The sequence below is a fragment of the Nerophis ophidion genome, linkage group LG16, assembly GCF_033978795.1.
Source record: "Nerophis ophidion isolate RoL-2023_Sa linkage group LG16, RoL_Noph_v1.0, whole genome shotgun sequence".
In the NCBI taxonomy this organism is placed as follows: Eukaryota; Metazoa; Chordata; class Actinopteri; order Syngnathiformes; family Syngnathidae; genus Nerophis; species Nerophis ophidion.
The window spans coordinates 28,967,123-28,988,847 of record NC_084626.1 but is presented as its reverse complement, the minus strand read 5'-3'; the positions used below and the strand labels follow the sequence as shown (position 1 = coordinate 28,988,847).

The 21,725-nt window shown below is 38.1% G+C and overlaps 1 protein-coding gene across 3 annotated transcripts in view; it reads left to right on the top strand.

The window, feature by feature from the left end:
• The window catches only part of mst1rb (macrophage stimulating 1 receptor b), a 64,323-nt gene that overhangs the window by 4,970 nt on the left and 37,628 nt on the right, over positions 1-21,725 (top strand). For 2 of the 3 annotated variants that reach the window (XM_061874806.1, XM_061874809.1), the window contains 3 exons: positions 2,469-3,774; positions 16,707-16,883; positions 18,619-18,741. In XM_061874806.1, the coding sequence (XP_061730790.1) occupies positions 2,569-3,774; positions 16,707-16,883; positions 18,619-18,741 (1,506 nt within the window). In that variant the 5' untranslated portion in view covers positions 2,469-2,568. Of the gene's footprint in view, positions 1-281; positions 363-2,468; positions 3,775-16,706; positions 16,884-18,618; positions 18,742-21,725 lie in introns of all 3 variants that reach the window. The other variant, XM_061874808.1, reaches the window with a different exon arrangement.

Sequence of the window (21,725 nt, the reverse complement as noted above, 5' to 3'; positions counted from 1 at the left end):
CTTCTCACTTTCAGTTTCTTTTCAATCAAACATGAGGAGGGTGACAGTAATCGGATCCACCCGTGTCTCCTGCGCATTCAAAAGCTAACTTTAAACTCACTTTCACCTGTTAAATTGTAACACAGCATCAAAAGAACAAGAGTAATAATAACTTCATACTTTTAACTAGACACTTTCAGATATCTCTTGCTTTTATTTTTTATTTTTTTGCTGCCGATATTCAATGTTGATGAAATGCTCTGACATGAGCAGACAAGCACTTTGATTTGAACTTTCCTCAGACTACCAGTCCGTGGACGTCATTTTCCTTGCAAGGCACGTAGCGGTTGTGACATGAATGTCAACTACAGAGGCCAGGGTTTGTGAGTACAGCCTAACTGATGCACCGAATTAATGATTCACCAAGTAATTTCCGCTCATGATGGAGACACGTTTCAAACTGAAAATAAGGAAAATGCTTCACGTGAAACTAGTAAGAAACATACACACATAGAAATATTACAGTACTGTATTGGCATGGCATACTTATTGATAAGAACATACCATTTTAATGACTGTGTTTCAAGATGAATAGACCACATAGGTTAAGATGAATATAATGACAGACGTGCAACAAATGTCTGATTTCACTACAAACAGTGTGAGGTATTATTTACACAAACTGATAGTCATGATGGTTCAGCTTTCTGAGGGTACTAAACTGTAAATCAAGCTTTTACCAGTGTGACATCCCGCTATCCAAACTGTCTTGCCATGTTTAATGTCATTGTTGACCTTGGGTCAACAAGTCATAAATAAGTTATGGTAGTAATTTGGAAAAACACAAGGGACCATTCCTTCTTTTTCTTTTCTTTCTTTTTTTAGTTTATTTCGAGCATGAACCCACTTAAAGTATAATACATCACACAATTTCATATAATTTCTCTTTACATCATGTCCGAAAAGGAGTAGGAAGAAGCAAAGCTTATTTAAACCTACCCACTTCAGAGCGTTTACAAATACATATGTTCATTTACTGTCTTCTTTTGTAACACAATTACGTCAGTGAATGATTTATACAGCAGTTCTTGTAATAAATGATTAAGTCAGTCATGATTAAAATACTGAGATGAAGAATATCCCATTTTCAATATTGTTGAAGGTATTTCTCATAATTCTTCTTTCTATTGAGTGTCTTATCATTGCCTTCAAAATGAGATATAATTTTTAACATGTTACAAACCGGGAAAGTTAACGGTGGATAAACCATCTCTGAGTGATGTTCATATTATACTTTATTCAATCTTTCTCTTTGTAGAAGTAGATTGGTTAATAGACTTTTGAACTAATTGGCCATGATGCATTTGCATTTAAAAAAAATAGCAAAACATCAATAATCCCCCCCCAACCCTCCGAAAAAAAACAACAACAACAAAAAAAGGAAAAGCTAAGTAAATATGTTTAAAAATTAGGGCTGTCAAAAAATATGACGTGATTAATTATTAAAAAAATACCCCATTATGTGCAGATTAATCACACAGTTTATTTAGACCACACGTCCTCCTTTACATTAACCATGAATGGTTACCTGAAAGGCGACGTGGGTTGTTGCATGTGCTCGCTGGTAAACTTCACCCCTAAATACACCCTGACTGGACTTTAAATAAAAACTGGTCCCAAGTTTTGAACAAGTAAATTACATGCATTCAAGTAAATCACTAAAAATTTTTCCCGTATGACATTCTGACGGTAAAACTGCATTTGTGTCCAAATATCAGGGTCTTTTTTTAAGCCAAGTTAAATTATGCATGCGAGTAATAGCCTGTGATTAATCATGACTAATCCAAATTTAGAACTGTTTATTCTAATTAGAAATATTAATATTTGACAGCTATTAAAAGTACAAAATGACTGTTCTATTTTTTAATGACTTCAGCAAGATTTAGCTGGATGGGAGCACGGGGGACGCAACAGCACCATCGACGTTGACTAGAGCGATACATCTTTTCATAATAGTCTCCAAAAGTCTCCAATAAGATGAGAAAAAGTTGCTAAATAGAGTTACATCTAAAAAGTCACTAAGTTGGCAACATTCCCCCTCTATCAGTCTTCTTATTCTCTGGCAGACCAAGAGTGTATGCGGTGTGTTCAGAAGCAGAATTACAATGACCCCTACTGTAGGCCGCTGTAATGAAAAGCTACATTCACAAAACATTATAATGGGAGGGCGAGGGCGAACATGTAGCGGCCTATCTAGTTTGTCATTCCAAATGTATAACACATTTAAATAAATAAGTATTTAAAAAACAAACACTGGAAGTTGAGCTACAGTACATCCACACTCCCATTCTGCTCAGTACAACACCTGAGTTAAATTCAGTTAGACATTCTCCCATCCAAATTATATAAAGATTGTATGTAATTAATTACATTGTTAGGATTTTGTTGATTGTAAATGATTGTTTATTTTGTCCATCCAAATTTTCCAGGTATCATTGGCCGGCGTTGAAAATGCTTTCGCTCGGACGTCATACCTGGAGGTAACCCTGCTTTTCTGTGCTGCTGGCTCCTGGGCTACCTGGGGTGGTGATGGTCTACTGGACCCCCCAGTGGGGGACGTGTGTCTGGCTTCAGACTCTTCTGGCCTCTGCCTTGGGCATCTGTCCCTCATTGGTCCCGAACCCAGTCAACTTCTCTGTGATTTACACCATGCCATTCTTCCAAGCGCGGGGCCCCATCCAGAATATCGTCAACAACTCGCTCTACCAGGAGGTGTATGTAGCCTCTCAGAATGTGATCGAAGCCGTTAACAGAAGCTTGGAGAAGGCATGGGTGCTTAACACTGGCCCGGTGGGAAGTCCGGAGTGTCAGGTTTGCGATAAGTGCAAAATTGACAAAGACCCCAACTTCCTGGAGGACACGAACAATCAGGTGTTGCTGTTGGACACCCTCTTTATGTATTTGTATTCCTGTGGAAGCTCCCAATATGGTGTGTGCTATTTTCACCAACTCAACGCTACCGGAGAGCCGCCTTCTATTTCAAAGTGTTTGTTCCGAGCTAATTCCAACTCTGCGGCTTACTGTCCTGACTGCGTGGCCAGCCCTTTCGGTACCAAAGTCACCATGGTGGAGGAGGGTCAGACGGTCTACTTCTTTGTTGCCACCACAGTCAATGAAAGTGTGACTCAACGCTATGGCAGGAAGTCTATATCAGTTCGCCGACCGCTGGCGACAGAGGATGGCTTCTACAGTGATGTTCGAGGCCTGACTGTCCTTCCTGGGCTGAGGGCCACATACCATATTGAATATGTCTACAGCTTTTTCACACAGGAGTTTGTCTACTTCCTCTCAGTTCAAAGAGAAAGCCCGCATCAGGAATCATCGCCCTTTCAAACCCGCCTCGGCCGTCTACCACGCAATGAATGGGAGATGAAACGCTATCGGGAAGTCATCCTAGAGTGTCGATTTGAACCTAAACGACGGCGGAGGAACGCAGCCAGCGAACCCTACAAGGATGTGGTGTACAATGTGGTTCAGGCAGCCCATTTTGGCAAAGCAGGCAGGGAGCTAGCGGACGAGTTGGGAGCAGAGGAGGAGGACGACATCCTCTATGGCGTTTTTGCTGTCACTGACGACAATGGAGGTACCGAGCAGGATTCAGCCCTTTGCGCTTTTCCTATGGACAACGTGAATAAAGCCATCGCCGTTGGAGTCGACGACTGCTGTAAATCTGGACCAGAGCAACTCTCGAGAGGGCTCTGCCACTTCCAGCCCTGTGAGAGCTGTCCTCATGAGGTAAGTCCTCTCAAACACTTCCAGTACAACGAATGACAATATGCATAGTTATTATGTAAGTTTGTATATACGAGAAAGAGTAGCTATTGGTGACTAATGGGAACAGGACGGCAATTTTAGAAAAGTGTATTCAAAACTATGAGATAATACACTTTGTGTCAATACACATTTTTTTTCACTGAGGGCCACATACTGACAAAAATGAAAGAATGAAGGGAAGCCACTTTAAGACATTTTATTCATTATAAATGCCAAAACTAGGGATGTGCTAATCCAGAGATGTCAAACTTGTTTTCATTGGGGGCCACATAGCAGTTATGGCTGCCATCAGGGGATCACTTGTAACAGTGAATAATGTATGAATTTTGCCTCTGGATTTAATGATTAATTATATATATGTTTTGTAAGTAGACTGTCGATTTTACAGTAAAAACTTCACATTGACAAAATGTTACTGTAAAATAGTGCCATCCATCCATTTTCTACCACTTATTCCCTTTTGGGGTCGCAGGGGGCGCTGGCGCCTATCTCAGCTACAGTCGGGCGGAAGGCGGGGTACACCCTGGACAAGTCGCCACCTCATCGCAGGGCCAACACAGATAGACAGACAACATTCACACACTAGGGCCAATTTAGTGTTGCCAAACAACCTATCCCCAGGTGCATGTCTTTGGAAGTGGGAGGAAGCCGGAGTACCCGGAGGGAACCCACGCATTCACGGGGAGAACATGCAAACTCCACACAGAAAGATCCCGTACCTGGATTTGAACCCAGGACTGCAGGACCTTCGTATTGTGAGGCAGACGCACTAACCCCTCTGCCACCGTGAAGCCTCTGGGCTGAAAATATACCTGGACCGCACTTTGGACACCCCTAGCCTAGCTATATAGTGTCACAACATGGCTTGGATTAAAGTTGTTTCTTCGATGCAGAGAATGATTTGCACGGGCGAGACGTGACTGTGAGTACATCTTTTATTTATATAATATATACAAAACAGGGAAAACAAAAACACTTGCTCGATGGCATGAAAGACAATTAACTATAAACTTAAACAGCACGATGGCATGACTATATACAAACGAAACAAAAGACAGTAGCTGTGGCATAAACAAAACAATACTAGCACTGAGGCATAAATAAAAAAACTTACTTGGAGCGAAACAAGGGGCATGAATAACAAGGTGTTCGAGGACCTGAAGGTAGCAACAGCATGGTAGGGTGTGTGAGTGTGTGAAGATCCCAGAATGAAGACAAGAAAAAGAGTGATTTAAGTAGCTATGATAATTAGTGAAAACACGTGTGAGGCTTAGGACAGGGACGTGACATGACAGGTGAAAACTAATTAGATGTCATGGAGACGAAAACAAACCAGGAAGTGTCAAGACAGAACTTAAATGTCCAAAAAACTAAACATAACCTGACCAAAACCAAAACAAACTTACAAGCGTGACATATAGGTGGTTTGTAGAGGAAACAGGAAATGAACACTCTCTCAACTAGCATATCCAAATGGATTTGCATGGTGTACTAGCGTTAGAATGTTGGCTGCATAAGATGGAACGTTCGAATTAGGGCTGAGCGATATATGTGATACATTGCGGATTTGTCTCTGTACGATATAGAAAATGACTATCGTGATATTCGAGTATAAGTTCTCACGCAGTTGCTTTTAGCTGGGGGCATTACACTACAGGCTCTTCCCACTCCTTGTGTCTCCTTCTCACAGACAAGCGCACCTTCTTACATACGTCACATACTGTCACGTCACATACGTATACGCCCTCACGGAGCAGAGATGTAGCAGTATGGGTAACAATAGCTGTGATGCTCGGGAAGCCGTGCGAGTGGTAATACAAGAGAAAGAAGTTCCGAATCTGGTAACAAATAAAGGAAGAATTAATACCCAAGAAAAACAGCAGGAGGTCCGTTGTCTGGCAGTAGTTCGGCTTCAAGCGGGAAGATGTCAAATAGACAACTTTAATTTGTCAAGTGTGGGGCACAAGCGTTGCTACCAAAAGTAGCATTACTATTAATATGTAGCATCATTTGAAAAGTCACCTGCCAATAACTGTTTAATAAATACAGTTTTGGTCAATTGACTTAGTTGTGATTTCGCTCTCTGCGTGAAAGTTTAAAATGAGTATATATTAATGCAGTATGAAGAAGAATGTTTTAATGTAGACACATAGAATCATCATACTGCTGTGATTATATGTATCAAGTGTTAATTCAAAGCTAATGCAAAATATCGAGGTATATATATTGTGTATCGCGATATGGCCTAAAAATATCCAGATATTAAAAAAAGGCCATGTCGCCCAGCCCTAGTTCGAATACTGTTAAGGCAGGAGTCTCTCAACTTTTGTTCTTCCTAGAGCTACTTTTACAAAACTAGAATTATCGAGAACAACTTATTTTTGTATCATTTATATTTATAGCTTATTTCAACCCAAACAAGGAGATTAAGCTTGTTTTGCCAGAACATCAACAAAATGTTTGTACCACAACACAACACACATTTAGTAATAAAAAAACAAAACCTTTGGTCATGTGCATTGTGTATTACAGTATGCATTTATTTCTAGTTAAGTTTTTTTATTTATTTTTTATAAATCACTATTGGAGCTATTTAGGATGAAAAAAATAGTGTTTAATTTTTATTACTGGCAATATTTAAGTCACAGTAAACAGATCTCCACTGAAACAGTGTGGCCATTGTCTTTGAGCTATTTAGTGGTAATTTATCAACAAATAGAGGCATATTGCCTGAATTGAACAGTGAAAATTACTGAGGTTTTAAGCAAATATTAATTGACCCTTTGGGAAGCTACTTAAAATCAACTGGTGAGATAATGGATGGAGACCTATGTGTGAAGTTTGCATATCTCCTGAAGTGTGTCCTCTCTTGGTAATCTGGCTCCTTATATGGTCCCAAAAACATGAATGTTAGGTCTATTGATTTGAACTTGTTAGGTTATTTGAAGACACTAAATGTCCATACGTGCCCCAGGATGGGCGAGCGACCAGGCTAGGGTATACCCTGCTTTTTGCCCAAAGTCAGCTGGGATAAGCACCAGCTCTCACCATTGTTACTAATGAGGACAAGCAGTATATAAAATGAATAAATAGGTATCCAAGTGAGAGAGAATATATTTTCCTATACTCGTCTGTATTGTTATTGTCTTGAAAATCTGTTGATGCAATAATGTAAACCCCAAACACTATATTGCTCACGGGGAAAAAGGGAGTGGCAAGATGTGGGCAATTCCACCAAGTATGACTAACCAGACAATCACTGACTGACTCAGTGGTTTTGATACATCTTCTTTGAGTTGTGTTTTTCTGTAAGAAAGTAAAACCATGTCACCATTACTCATACAAACGGGAACGTGTTTTCTCGCACTACAAAATAGAGAGACAAAAAGGAAATACAGTTTACACACAGAATTTTAAGATTGAACAGACTTGCACAACTGCTGAAAATATGACGAAAGTCAGCTTTTATAGTCAATTTGCAGCAACCAGTTTAGTTAGTGTGTTTGATCACACAGGACGTCAGATTTAACCTCATGTCGCATCTTAAGACCAACTAGTATCCTGTGTGAATTGGACAATTTAATAAACAGCACCGGTTAAATTACCGGTCATTTATTTTTTGGTTCTGCTTCATTCATAGGTGCTTTGCTCTTGCTATTGCCAAAATATTGCTATTGCTGCAATAGTAGAATAATACAATGGTTACCAAACTGATCCATCTGGTAGACTGAGAATTCCAAGACCCCATCCATCAATCCATTTATACCGCTTATTCTCTTCGGGACGATCATTTCATGTTTTTTTCCATAATAGATATTGAGCTTTTAAACCACGTCTGTTATTTGATTGTAACGAGCAAGATACATTAAAATGCAAGTTGATCTTCCTTTTTACCCTGAATTTCCACTGGATGCGTAACGGCAGGGGAACAGAGCCACCACGGTGTTGGACTCTTTACATTTTTATTCAGTCTTCACTGCCTGCTGTTCCGCATCCCTGCGCTCAATATACACAGAGTTTGTATATTTTACGATCGCCGCAACACGGCGGTTTAATTGAGCCAAGATCTGCTTGTGTTGGACAAAAAAAATCATGCACAAACACACAATAAATGATCCGTTTTTACTTCCAAAATAAAATGTTCCGTTTCTGTATTTTACACTTTGAACTGTCAAATCAAATCAACTTTATTTATAAAGCACATTTAAAATGTACCACAGGGGTAGCCAAAGTGCTGTACAATGGGCAGGTTAAAAGATAATACGAGGACCGAGCAAACAACACAACACAAACAGAACATGATAAAAAATAAATAAATAAAACATAAAAACAGGTTCACAGCAGGTGTATAGTCGGGCGCCATTGCAGGATAGATTTCACTTAGTGTTAAAAGCCAAGGAATAAAAGTATGTTTTTAAGAGAGATTTAAAAACAGGAAGAGAGGAGGCTTGTCTAACACTTAGAGGTAGGTCGTTCCAGAGCTTGGGAGCAGCAGCAGCGAAAGCTCTGTCACCTCTAAGCTTCAGCCTTGTGTCAGGGACCGTCAGTAGCAGCTGATCGGCTGATCTTAGGGATCGAGTGGGGCAGTAAGGCTGAAGGAGGTCGGAGAGATATGTTGGCGCGAGGTTGTTTAGACATTTAAAAACAAATAGAAGGAGTTTAAAATTGATTCGATAACGCACATGGAGCCAGTGAAGGGATGGTAATATAAGAGTGATGTGCTCACGTCTGCGGGTCTGTGTTAGCAGACCAGCAGCAGAGTTCTGCACGAGCTGCAGGCGGGCAAGAGAGGCCTGGCTAATGCCTACATACAGGGCATTGCAGTAGTCTAAACGATTCGTGATAAGGGCGTGAATTAATTTCTCGAGGTCATGTCCTGATAGAAGCTGTTTCACTTTCGCTACTTGGCGTACTTGATAAAAGCTTTTTTGAATGACGCTGCTGATTTGTTTTTCGAATTTAAAATCTGAGTCGAACTTTAACCCCAGGTTTGTGACACAGTCGCTGAGATACGGGCTCAGAGTGCCGAGGTCAACGTTTGGGGGAGGGAGAGCGACTTGGACCAAACAACATAACTTCTGTTTTGTCTTCATTTAGACTCAGGAAGTTAGCTGAAAGCCAGGCTTTAATGTCGTGCAGGCAGTCAATGAGACGTTGAACTGTTATTTTGTGCCATGGTAAAATAGATCTGGCAATTATCAGCATAAAAATGAAATGCAATACCATACTTCCTAAAAATAGAACCAAGGGGGAGAAGGTAACGCGCAAATAGGATTGGGGCTAGGATTGAGCCCTGGGGGACCCCGTGTGGTAGAGGAAACGTGGAAGACATAAAACTGTCTATTTTTACACAAAAACTCCTGTCGGCTAGGTACGACTGGAACCAGTTGAGGGTGGCGCACTTAATACCCACACAGTTCTCAAGACGAGGGATTAAGGTGGCATGGTCGACGGTGTCGAACGCAGCAGACAGATCTAAAAGCACAAGGACGACATATTTGCCAGAATCAGTTGACAGGAGGATATCGTTAAAAACTTTTAGAAGCGGTGACTTTGTGCTGTGGAGGGCTTTAAAACCGGACTGGAACAGCTCAGTGGTACCATTATCCTCTAAGAAGGGCAACTACTGATTGTAGACAACCTACTCCCCATTCATATCCTCATGGATGGGGAGTAGGGACGGACATGAATTCAACTTGTCAAAGGTTTTAGACGTAATTTCACCTAGTTGACACAAATGGATGAGGGCATACTGATTCCGGAGGTCCAAAATTAAATAATGTTATTACAGGAATACAGGCTATATGGGGGCCTGTGTCAAATACCAACTGATACGGGAGTTGAAAGAGAATTCTGCATGTGTGTGTGTATTTGTGTGTGTGTGTGTGTGTGTGTGTGTGTGTGTGTATACAATTCTCGCCAGGGATAATGTTACTCCTGTGTTATTTGCTATGAATGGAAAAAAAAATTTTGGAATGCAAAACCGTCGTCTTTTCCGCGAGTCAAGTCAGACGCCAGCCTGTGAGTATTGATGGACGGCAAAGATTGAGTCGTTCCGTGGTGTTGCTGATCAGCAGCCGTTACGTATCTCGGATGGCAGGACCAAGTTTATGTGCTTCTACTCCACTGGAAGAAAATAATAAACTGTGGTTCGCTTTGCTACAATTCCCCTTCTGTGATTACACGTGGATTTGCGAGATCTCGTGAAAGTCTGCGCTATTTCCCAGCAAATGAACGGCGGTGGGGATTGCCCAACAGCGGATGGCGGTGCCGTTCCGTGGCGGCGCCCTTCTGCTGCCATTATGCATCCAGTGCAAACCTGAGGTTAGCTTTGGCTGCTGGACTCAACTAGAGATCTAGAAATCAATCAATTATCGGCTAGGCTGATATTTGCCATTTTGACGTATTTGGTTTATTTATTTACTCCATCAGCGGATACAATATATACACATATGTTACCAGGATTTTATATTTATATATATTTTTTTATTAAAAAAAAAAGAATCAGTGAAGTAGATAGTCATAACCACGGCTCAAGCCCCAGCCCTTTTGCCCTGCATGAGAAAAAAATAATTTTTTGCTGGAACCCAATTTTTTATATTTATTTTTAAAATTAATTTTTCTTATCGTCAATAATTTTCCCCAAATATGATTTGATATCTGACTGTATTTATTTCAGTTCTTATTAGAACTTTCTTTTCTTCTAAGGCAGTGCTGTTCCCGTCTGTCCGCAACACTCAGAGCGTGGGCTCATTAAAGAAGCGCCCCAATTTTAATGTTCAGTGATTCAATCAAAGAACAACGCGACAGTATGGATGGACATGAAGACGATAGAAACTATATCTCTGCCAAAAATCAAACTTTGCATAAAGATCTTGAGAAATAGGAGACTTATTATAAATGTAAAGAAGAGCAGGCAGCGTCTCACGCATTCTTGTACTTTTTTTATCATCAAGGAAGAAACAATATCAGACAGCTTGAAAAATGTCTTAAGTATAATCTGTGTGAAAGAGCCCAGAATTTTTTTATTTAAATGTTGATCACAAGGAAACCTCGTGTGTGAATGTTGTCTGTCTATCTGTGTTGGCCCTGTGATGAGGTGGTGACTTGTCCAGGGCTTACCCTGCTTTCCGGTTGAATGCAGCTGAGATAGGCTCCAGCACCTCGAAAGGGACAAGCAGTATAAAATGGATGGATGGATTTCCCATATTTTGAAATGTAAATGATGATGCTCGTGTTAAAAACACTTTTCTAAAATCCCCTGATTTTTTTTTGGTGCTAAATTAAATTAGCGCTGCATAAAGCTGAAATAGGCTCCAGCACCCCTGCGACCCCGAAAGGGACAAGCAGTAGAAAATGGATGGATACAACATTATGTCGCTACTTGTCCCACGTTTCCTAAAACAAAATGTAAACAAAAATTAACTTAAAGCTTTGTCTAGCTGTTTACTGACATGTACTAATCATGTTCAGCTAGCTCTTACTGCAAATTAATATTGTCTCTAAATATCTGTTATCAGCCTCCTCCACGACTAATAATCGGTATCAGCCCTGATAAAACCACATCGGTCAATCCTTAGACTCAAAAGTAGATGCAAATTAAAAATAAATTATAATTCCATTGTACATTGAGATAGTTGATACTCAATATGGCTTCGTAAAGTAACATCCCACTGATTAGATGACTATAATCTGACTCATACTTGAACAACTGTTTACAAGGTACTTTGCTGCAGTGTGTTGTGACTGCTGCTTCTCTGTTCACGGCATGTTGTTGATGATTTATGTGACAGTTCGGGCTTTCGGATCAGGGGTATTATATCTTTTTTTCGAAGTCCGATCCAGTATATTTGGCCTGTATCGGCTCAATACCAATCCTGGGTATTACTCCATCCCTGCTAAGGTAACACGTTACAAAACATCTATTTACAAGGCATGCTGGGAACCAAGAAGTGCTCCCAGCAATGCTACAGTATTTTATTTTCACATAAGTAACAGTATAAAGATGGTAGTGTGGGATACTATCTTTAATATTGTCCATTTGTGTATAATTTGCAATCGCGTACATTTTCTGTGAGTACTGGACATCTCATGTGAAAGATATACAACATAACATAGCAAGAAACATGTCAATAATGAATAAAGCAAAACATGTTATAGACCAAAAATTACTTCATATTCCTTACTGCTCGCTATCGTTAACATATCAGAGTTATTGTGCAGAAATATGGGGAAACAACTACAAATGTGCTCTTCGTTAACTAACGGTGTTACAAAAAAGATCAATTAGAATAATACATAATGCTGGATATAGAGAACATACAAACCCTTTATTTATTGAATCAAAAATATTGAAATGTAATTTGGTGCATTTGCAAACAGCTAAAATGATGTACAAAGCAACCCAAGAATGTACAACAATTCTTCTCAACCAAAGAGGAGGAATATAAACTTAGAGGAAAATCAAATTTAAAACATTTGTATGCCCGTACAACACTTAAAACCTTTAGCATATTCGTATGTATATGTAAATTTTTTTCATAACATGGTCACTAGTCCCTAGTTTGTCTTGGTGTATTCCTATTTTACTGTTATATTTTTATTCTCATTGGTTCTTTTTGTTTTTATACTTATTGTAATATTTTTCTATTTTGTTTCCATTTAAACCCCCATTGTGGCCCTGCGATGAGGTGGCGACTTGTCCAGGGTGTACCCCGCCTTCCGCCCGATTGTAGCTGAGATAGCAGAGAGTTTATTCTGTCTTGACACTTTGTATTGATATTTTCTATGTTGCTTTGGAAAAAAGTGTCTGTCAAAAACTTAAACATATATAAACACCTGAAAGTCTTTATAAAACCACCAATCTGTTTCACTGGATTCAGAATAAAACCAAAGTCTGTCTTACCCAACAATGTTAGTATTTGAATATTGTTACTTGACGACTTATTCCTGGTTACAATTATACTGATAAGAGAGTATTGTCTTATTTTTGCCTAAAATGAGAAGGCATCATAATCAGTGGCGGCTGGTGAATTTTGTTTTAGGTGGGGCTGAAAGTTTGTAAACCAAATACCTGTAGGGGCGAAGTCATCCTCCCCCAGAAGATTTCTTTGTGATTTTCACATACAAATATTGAAGATCTTTGCTCCTTCTCAACTCTGTGGTGATATTATTTTCACAAAATACTTATAGTACGTTAATGTTAAATCTTACTTATGAAAAGTAATCCCCCGATTCCTATTTTCAATATTTTGCTCATTTGAGCAGGAAAACGCTGAACACCAGCCCGACACCTTTCTTTTCTACCTGTCAGTTTAGGCTGCTCGGTGGCACCTCATCACCTCTTCAAGGTGGCGGCCAAATTGCTCGTGTAATAGCAGCCAATGCTGCGTCTACTTATAAGATGTCTATGGTTATAACGTCATTGCAAACACGACAATCTGTTGCGTCCACAGCAGTTCACAACTTTATTCATACTTTTTGTCAGGTGATTTTTTTTAAGCAGGGTTGCATGAGGTACCTACACATAACGTTACGTTGGTGAATGCATCACACACAGTAACGCAACGTTAGACGGCGGTCAGCAGCACCGCGTATTTTAGCCACCTACAAAAAGACATAGTCAAATAAAGGTCAGTAAAATGTATACTATATTAAGAATATGTGTACATATTGCATAGGGCCCTGACATCTAAAAAGTACGACTCTGTTCATTGTTATGTTCATGTATTTGTTATGTTTTTCATGTGTACGCACACATCAACACACATACAGTATGAGACGAGATCAATGAGATAAGGTAAGAACAGGATAGAAACTGCTGTGGAACTACTTACAATGCAAAATGCCATGGAAATACAATGTTAACACGTTTGTGCAAATAAGTACAGTTGCACTTGTTTTTTTAAAATGTGTTTATTCTGTAAAGGAATGAGTTAAATGTTTAAAATGACTGGTTAATAGTGCTATTATGAAGTGCAATGTCAGCACTATTTTTTTCCTGCAGTTTCAAATGCACTTGTTTTAATAAATGCATACAGCGTTTTAAAAGCATACACAATCTGTGTAAATATATTAGTCTGGGGTTAAAAGGAATTGAAATGACTCGAAATTCAAAATGCAGGACTTGGGACTTGACTTGAGACTTTCCAGTCTTGACTTTGGACTTGACTCGGGACTTGCCTGTCTTGACTCGAGACTTGATGGCAAAGACTTGAGACTTACTTGTGACTTGCAAAACAATGACTTGGTCCCACCTCTGCTATCTATCTATCTATCTATCTATCTATCTATCTATCTATCTATCTATCTATCTATCTATCTATCTACAGTGGGTACGGAAAGTATTCAGACCCCCTAAAATGTTTTATTCTTTGTTAAATTGCAGCCATGTGCTAATATCATTTAAGTTAATTTTTTTCCTCATTAATGTACACACATCACCCCATATTGACAGAAAAACACAGAATTGTAGACATTTTTACAGATTCATTAAAAAAGAAAAACTGAAATATCACATAGACATAAGTATTCAGACCCTTTTCTCAGTATTGAGTGGAAGCACCCTTTTGAGCTAATACAGCCCTGAGTCTTCTTGGGAATGATGCAACTAGTTTTTCACACCTGGATTTGGGGATCCTCTGCCCTTCCTCCTTGCAGATCCTCTCTAGTTCTGTCAGGTTGGATGGTGAACGTTGGTGGACAGCCATTTTGAGGTCTCTCCAGAGATGCTCAATTGGGTTCGAGTCGGGGCTCTGGCTGGGCCATTCAAGAATAGTCACAGAGTTGTTCCAAAGCCACTCCTTCGTCATTTTAGCTGTGTGCTTAGAGTCATTGTCTTGTTGGAAGGTGCACCGTCGGCCCAGTCTGAGGTCCATAGCACTCTGGAAAAGGTTTTCGTCCAGGATATCTCTGTACTTGGCCGCATTCATCTTTCCTTCAATTGCAACCAGTCGTCCTGTCCCTGCAGCTGCAAAACACCCCCACAGCATGATGCTCCCACCACCACACTTGACTGTAGGGATGGTGTTAGGCAGGTGATGAGCGGTGCCTGGTTTTCGCCACACATACCGCTTAAAATTAAGGCCAAAATGTTCTATCTTTGTCTCATCAGACCAGAGAATCTTATTTATCATAGTCTGGGAGTCCTTCATGTGTTTTTTGGCAAATTCTATGCGGGCTTTCATGTGTCTTACTCTGAGGAGAGGCTTCCGTCGGGCCACTCTGCCATAAAGCACTGACTGGTGCAGGGCTGCAGTGATGGTTGACTTTCTTGAACTTTCTCCCATCTCCTCACTGCATCTCTGGAGTTCAGCCACTGTGATCATTGGGTTCTTCTTTACCTCTCTCACCAAGGCTCTTCTCCCCAGATTGCTCAGTTTGGTTGGACGGCCGTATAGTTCTTGTCATCCTATACGTCTTCCATTTAAGGATTACGGAGGCCACTGTGCTCTTGGGAACTTTAAGTGCAGCAGACATTTTTTTGTATCCATGGCCAGATCTGTGCCTTGCCACAATTCTGTCTCTGAGCTCTTCAGGCAGTTCCTTCGACCTCATGATTCTCATCTGCTCTGACATGCACTGTGAGCTGTAAGGTCTTATATAGACAGGTGTGTAGCTTCCTTAATCAAGTCCAATCATTAGAATTAAAAACAGCTGGACTCCTGTGAAGGTGTAGAACCATCTCATGGATGATCAGAAGAAATGGACAGTACCTCAGGTAAATATACAAGTGTCACAGCAAAGGGTCTGAATACTTATGTCCATGTGATATTTCAGTTTTTCTTTTTTAATAAATCTGTAAAAATGTCTACAATTCTATGTTTTTCTGTCAATATGGGGTGCTGTGTGTACATTAAAAGGAAAAAAAATGAACTTAAATGATTTTAGCACATGGCTGCAATTTAACAAAGAGTAAAAAATTTAAGGGGGTCTGAATACTTTCCGTACCCACTGTATCTCTCTATCTATCTAGCTATCCATCTATCTATGTGGAACTAAATTATGGAATTGATTAACCAAAGAAATCAAACAAAACACCAATATGATTCAGTTTAAGAGACTGCTCAAACTACAAGTGTTCACAAAGTACACAGAACAATAATTAAAATATTGAACCCTTTTTTTTTTTTTTAGATTATTTATTTAATATTTGTTTACTTAATATGGTGTATTATTTTTTATTTTTTATTCACTCTTTTGTTACAGAGAACAAGGAAATGGGATACAATTGCTATGGTATAAAAAGGATTAGTTTTAAATAAGCTCAGCTTCTTCCTACTCCTTTTCAGATGTGCTGTAATGAAACAACTGGGAATATGTGATGCATTACATTGTATTGTATGCATGTTCGAAATAAACTGAAACTGAACTGAACTACCTTTTTTTCACACAGTCCAAAAACGTGCATTATAATTAATTTGAAGACTCAAAATTGTCCATACATCAGAATAATGGGTGATCAATCCAGCTGGGATAGGCTCTAGGTAACGTGAAGATTAAACGTTTTGTCAAGGATTCAATTAACTTTATTTTCATTTCAGCCCAATAAGACACATGAGGTGGCTTGAGATTTAGTACCGAAGGTTTCAGATTTAGCCCAAAGTGTAACACAAGAACAATAGTATGTACATACTAATTTAAACAGTATAAAAAACTTAGAGTGGGTTATAAACAGCATTGGTTGATGTAAATAGAATAGAATCATAACAAAATGAATGGGAAAATATAATAGATTGTGATCCTTAAGTGCAAATAATATTTAAAAACAATCACGAAACCAAATAAACCCCCAATTCAGCACCGTTGGTACACGTGTGCAAATTAAGTTTCTGTCGCCCTTTTGATGTAACAGTTTACTCTGCATTGTCTACTGCTTCTGGTCTTTTTACTAGGGCATGGAGAACAACGCCACATGCAGAGACCATCCAACAATGGTTTCCAAGCCTTACTACAGAGTGGACCTGTTCAACCGACAGATGACAAATGTTCTCCTCACCTCCCTGTTGGTCACCACAATTGACAACAAGACTGTTGCCCACATTGGCACCTCCACCGGTCGGTTGCTGCAGGTACCATACATTATTTATTCCTTTAGTGGGCGGCATGGCTCAGATTAGAGTGGCCGTCCAAAAACTTGAGAGTTCCTGGTACAAATCGAGCTTCCACCATTCCTACAACACCTAAAAAAATATGGAAGCACCAGACTCGGAGAACGTTCATTCAGTTATTTAATTTTGCTGAAAAAAAGCAGATAACAGACATGACACAAAATCCGGAGCTTAATTCAACTGAAAATCTTTGGTGGAAATGAAAAAAAAATGGTTCATGACGAGATTCAAACCTGCAAAGCTGATCTGACAACAGCAATCAGAGGAAGTTGGTGCAAGATCGATGAAGAGTACTGTTTGTCCCGTGTTAGGTCTTCAAACTGCAAGCTGTTATAAAAGCCAGAGGTGGTGCAACAAAGTACAAGTGGTGTGTTGTAGTGTTTTTTTTTTCATAATTTAATACATTTTTCCTCCGAATTACCACCATAAACATGTGACTGTGGAGTTCATGAATAATGGGGTTTAAGTGTCACACACTTTGAGTCACTCAAAGAAAGCGCTATATACATCGAACACTTTATTATTAATACTATTAATAATATTATTATCATGTACAGTACAGTACAGGCCAAAAGTTTGGACACACCTCACTTAATGGATTTTTTTTATTATTATGACTATTTACTAGGGGTGTGGGAAAAATCGATTTGAATAAGAATCGAATCGTTTATGTTGTGCGATTCAGAATCGATTCTAATTTTAAAAAAATCGATTTTTAATTTTTTTAATAAAAAAAAAAAAAAAAAAAAATATATATATATATATACAAACCACTAAACAGCAATACCATAACAATGCAATCCAATTCCAAAACCAAACCTGACCCAGCAACACTCAGAACTGCAATAAACAGAGCAATTGAGAGACGACACAAACACGACACAGAACAAACTAAAAGTAGTGAAACAAAAATGAATATTATCAACAACAGTATCAATATTTGTTATAATTTCAGCATAGCAGTGATTAAAAATTCCTCATTGACATTATCATTAGACATTTATAAAAATAAAAAAAAAGTGTCACAGTGGCTTACACTTGCATCACATCTCATAAGCTTGACAACATACTGTGTCCAATATTTTCACAAAGATAAAATAAGTCAGATTTTTGGTTCGTTTAATAGTTAAAACAAATTTACATTATTGCAATCAGTTAATAAAACATTGTCCTTTACAATTATAAAAGCTTTTTACAAAAATCTACTACTCTGCTAGCATGTCAGCAGACTGGGGTAGATCCTGCTGAAATCCTATGTATTGAATGAATACAGAATCGTTTTGAATCGGAAAAATATCGTTTTTGAATCCAGAATCGAATCAAAAAAATTGATATATTATCGATTCGTGACCCCGAGAATTGCTATTGAATAGAATCGTGGGACACCCAAAGATTCACAGCCCTACTATTTACATTGTAGATTGGCAATGTAAAAGGCATCAAAACTATGAATGAACCTATGTGGGGTTACAGTATGTACTTAACAAAAGAGGTGTTAAGTACATAACTCCACATGTGTTCATTCATAGTTTTGATGCCTTTTACATTGCCAATCTACAACGTAAATAATCATGAAAATAAATAAAACCCATTAAATGAGAAGATGTATCTAAACGTTTGACCTGTACTGTGTATTCAAGCCAGTCTGCTTTGACTTTTGTGTTCTTCTCATCATATGTTGTGTTTTTGTTTGCAGCTTGTGCTGACGAGATCTAGCCCTATTATATTTGCAAACTACTCTTTGGTGGAGAACCAAAGGATTTCATCTATTGCTGCTGTTTACTCACCAGAGTATCTCCTGTTTGTGGTTGAAGACAAGGTACAGAAGCCCTCACAGGCATGTGAAAGAGACTCAAACATTATTTACGTTATATGATGGTGATTGTATGTTGGCTTACTGGGTGAAACTAATGTCTAATAACGTGGATGTTACAATTACAACTGAGTGAAAAGTGTGACTGATGGTCTGCCACGGACATTATGAAGCTCGATAACAGTGGTTACTTGTTATATTTAAAATCTAAAATAAATGATTACACAAACCTCACGACGAAGGAAGTTTGCCAAACATGTAAAAATTCAATACAATTGAGCAATAAAGCCAATTTTCGTTGGAACTCGCCTATACGCACACACACACACACACACACACACACACACACACACACCAATTTTTTGTGACACAGCACATAACAATACATTTCTTCAAAAATAAAAATTGTCGGATTTACAATTTTATCAGGGTATTATCAAAAACAAGTCAGTTTGCAAAAGCGTGAATTAAAACAAGCATTAGCCAAAAAACAACACTGACACTCCCATCACTACAACATTATGTGTAAACAATAAAACATTGAATATTAAGAATATATGAATAATTCCGACCATGTTTACTTCCCTCGTGACCTCTTTAAATATCCGTCATCCATATTCTATTGATGTTTTGTCAAGCAACTATAATGTGTCAAATGTGTGGAGAGTGTTTTGCGTATTACCCATCAGGCTTAGTAAATGGTAAAATAGGTGTATTTTTGAATTTTGTTTGGTACAATTAATTGTCTGTTTATCTGTGTTGGCCCTGTGATGAGGTGGCGACTTGTCCAGGGTGTACCCCGCCTTCCGCCCAATTGTAGCTGAGATAGGCGCCAGCGCCCCCCGCGACCCCAAAAGGGAATAAGCGGTAGAAAATGGATGGATGGACAATTAGACATTTTTTTATAATGTCCACATAACTCAGTGGACAAGTTGTGTTTTTGTACCTCATTTTTTAACGTTCTGTAGTTTAGCGGGCTGTAGTTTGGGGACCCCATTCTTTGGCATACACCAAGACCACAGTTTGAGAAACACTGCTCTTGAGACTTCAGCAGCGTGTTTTTCTGCTGAGGTAGTGTGACCTCTGTGGGTCATAAATAAAAAATCAACAAGCTTATGTTTTTGAGTTGATGTAGTGCAGGGGTCACCAACGCGGTCCCCGCGGGCACCAGGTAGCCCGTAAGGACCAGATGAGTCGCCCGTCTGGCCTGTTCTAAAAATAGCTGAAATAGCAGCACTTACCAGTGAGCTGCCTCTATTTTTTTTTTTACATTTTATTTATTTACTAGCAAGCTGGTCTCGCTTTGCTCGACATTTTTAATTCTAAGAGAGACAAAACTCAAATAGAATTTTAAAATCCAAGAAAACATTTTAAAGACTTGGTCTTCACTTTTTTAAATAAATTAATTTATTTTTTTGCTTTGCTTCCTATAACTTTCAGAAAGACAATTTTAGAGAATATATACAACCTTAAAAATAATTCTAGGATTTTTAAACACATATACCTTTTTTACCTTTTAAATTCCTTCTTCTTCTTTCCTGACAATTTAAACCAGTGTTCAATTATTTGTTTTATTGTAAAGAATAATAAAACATTTTAATTTAATTCTTCATTTTATTGTCTGTTTTTTCGACGAATAATATTTGTGAAATATTTCTTCAAACTTACTATGATTAAAATAAAAAATAAAAATATTCTGTCAAATCTAGAAAATCTGTAGAATCAAATTTAAATCTTATTTCAAAGTCCTTTGAATTTCTTTTAAAATTTTTGTTCTGGAAAAGTTAGAAGAAATAATGATTTGTCTTTGTTAGAAATATAGCTTGGTCCAATTTTTTTATACATTCTAACAAAGTGCAGATTGGATTTTAACCTATTTAAAACATGTCATCAAAATTAATCTTAATCAGGAAAAATTACTAATGATGTTCCATAAAATCTTTTTTTAATTTTTTCAAAAAGATTCAAATTAGCTAGTTTTTCTCTTCATTTTTTTCGGTTGAATTTAGAATTTTAAAGAGTCGAAATCGAAGATAAACTATGTTTCAAAATTAAATTTTCATTTTTTTCCTGTTTTATCCTCTTTTAAACCGTTCAATTAAATGTTTTTTTCATCATTTATTCTCTACAAAAAACCTTCCGTAAAGGAAAAAAAATGCACGACTGAATGACTGACAGAAATACCCTTTTTTTTTTTTTAAATAAATATATAGATTTATTTATTAGAGGTAGATTGAGCAAATTGGCTATTTCTGGCAATTTATTTAAGTGTGTATCAAACTGGTAGCCCTTCGCATTAATCAGTACCCAAGAAGTAGCTCTTGGTTTCAAAAAGGTCGGTGCCCCCTGACGTAGTGTGTGTGGGCATGCTTGTGTGTCAGAGGGGCCCCTACAGCAGAATCAGGGTTGACCCCATGACTTTTTTTTAGACCCATATGATCTTAATTTACTGAAATATTGTTTTTAATACTTGCATAATTCCGAATGCAATTGAGAAAATTAGATTTCAAGTGATATTGTGAACAGGAAGCAGAATTGTAATTCCAATTCGAATTGAAGGAATCAGAAATGAAATTTCAATTGATAATTTTGGTGTTTTTACTTTCCTCTCCATTACTTACTGCAGATTACATTAGGATTTTAGTATCCATGTAAGTTTTTCATTTGTGTATGAAGTGTTTTAAGAGCATAAGAAGTGTTTATAAATGTGTGTGAAAAGCTTTGTGGAGGGCTTAAAAATACTTTAAATGCATAAAATATTCATAAAAACCAAAATAAATAGTGTCTCGACTTTAAGGAAATTCACCTACTTTGAGGAGTTCAGCAGTGGAACCCATATGATAATCGAGGGAACACTACATCTAGAAACATGCTTAATCTGTAAATATATTCCATAAAAAAATGACTGTTTTACATCATTCAAATAAGTATTATTACGATGAACCTAATGTACACATTATATTTTAATTAAAGCGACTGTTCTTCATTGA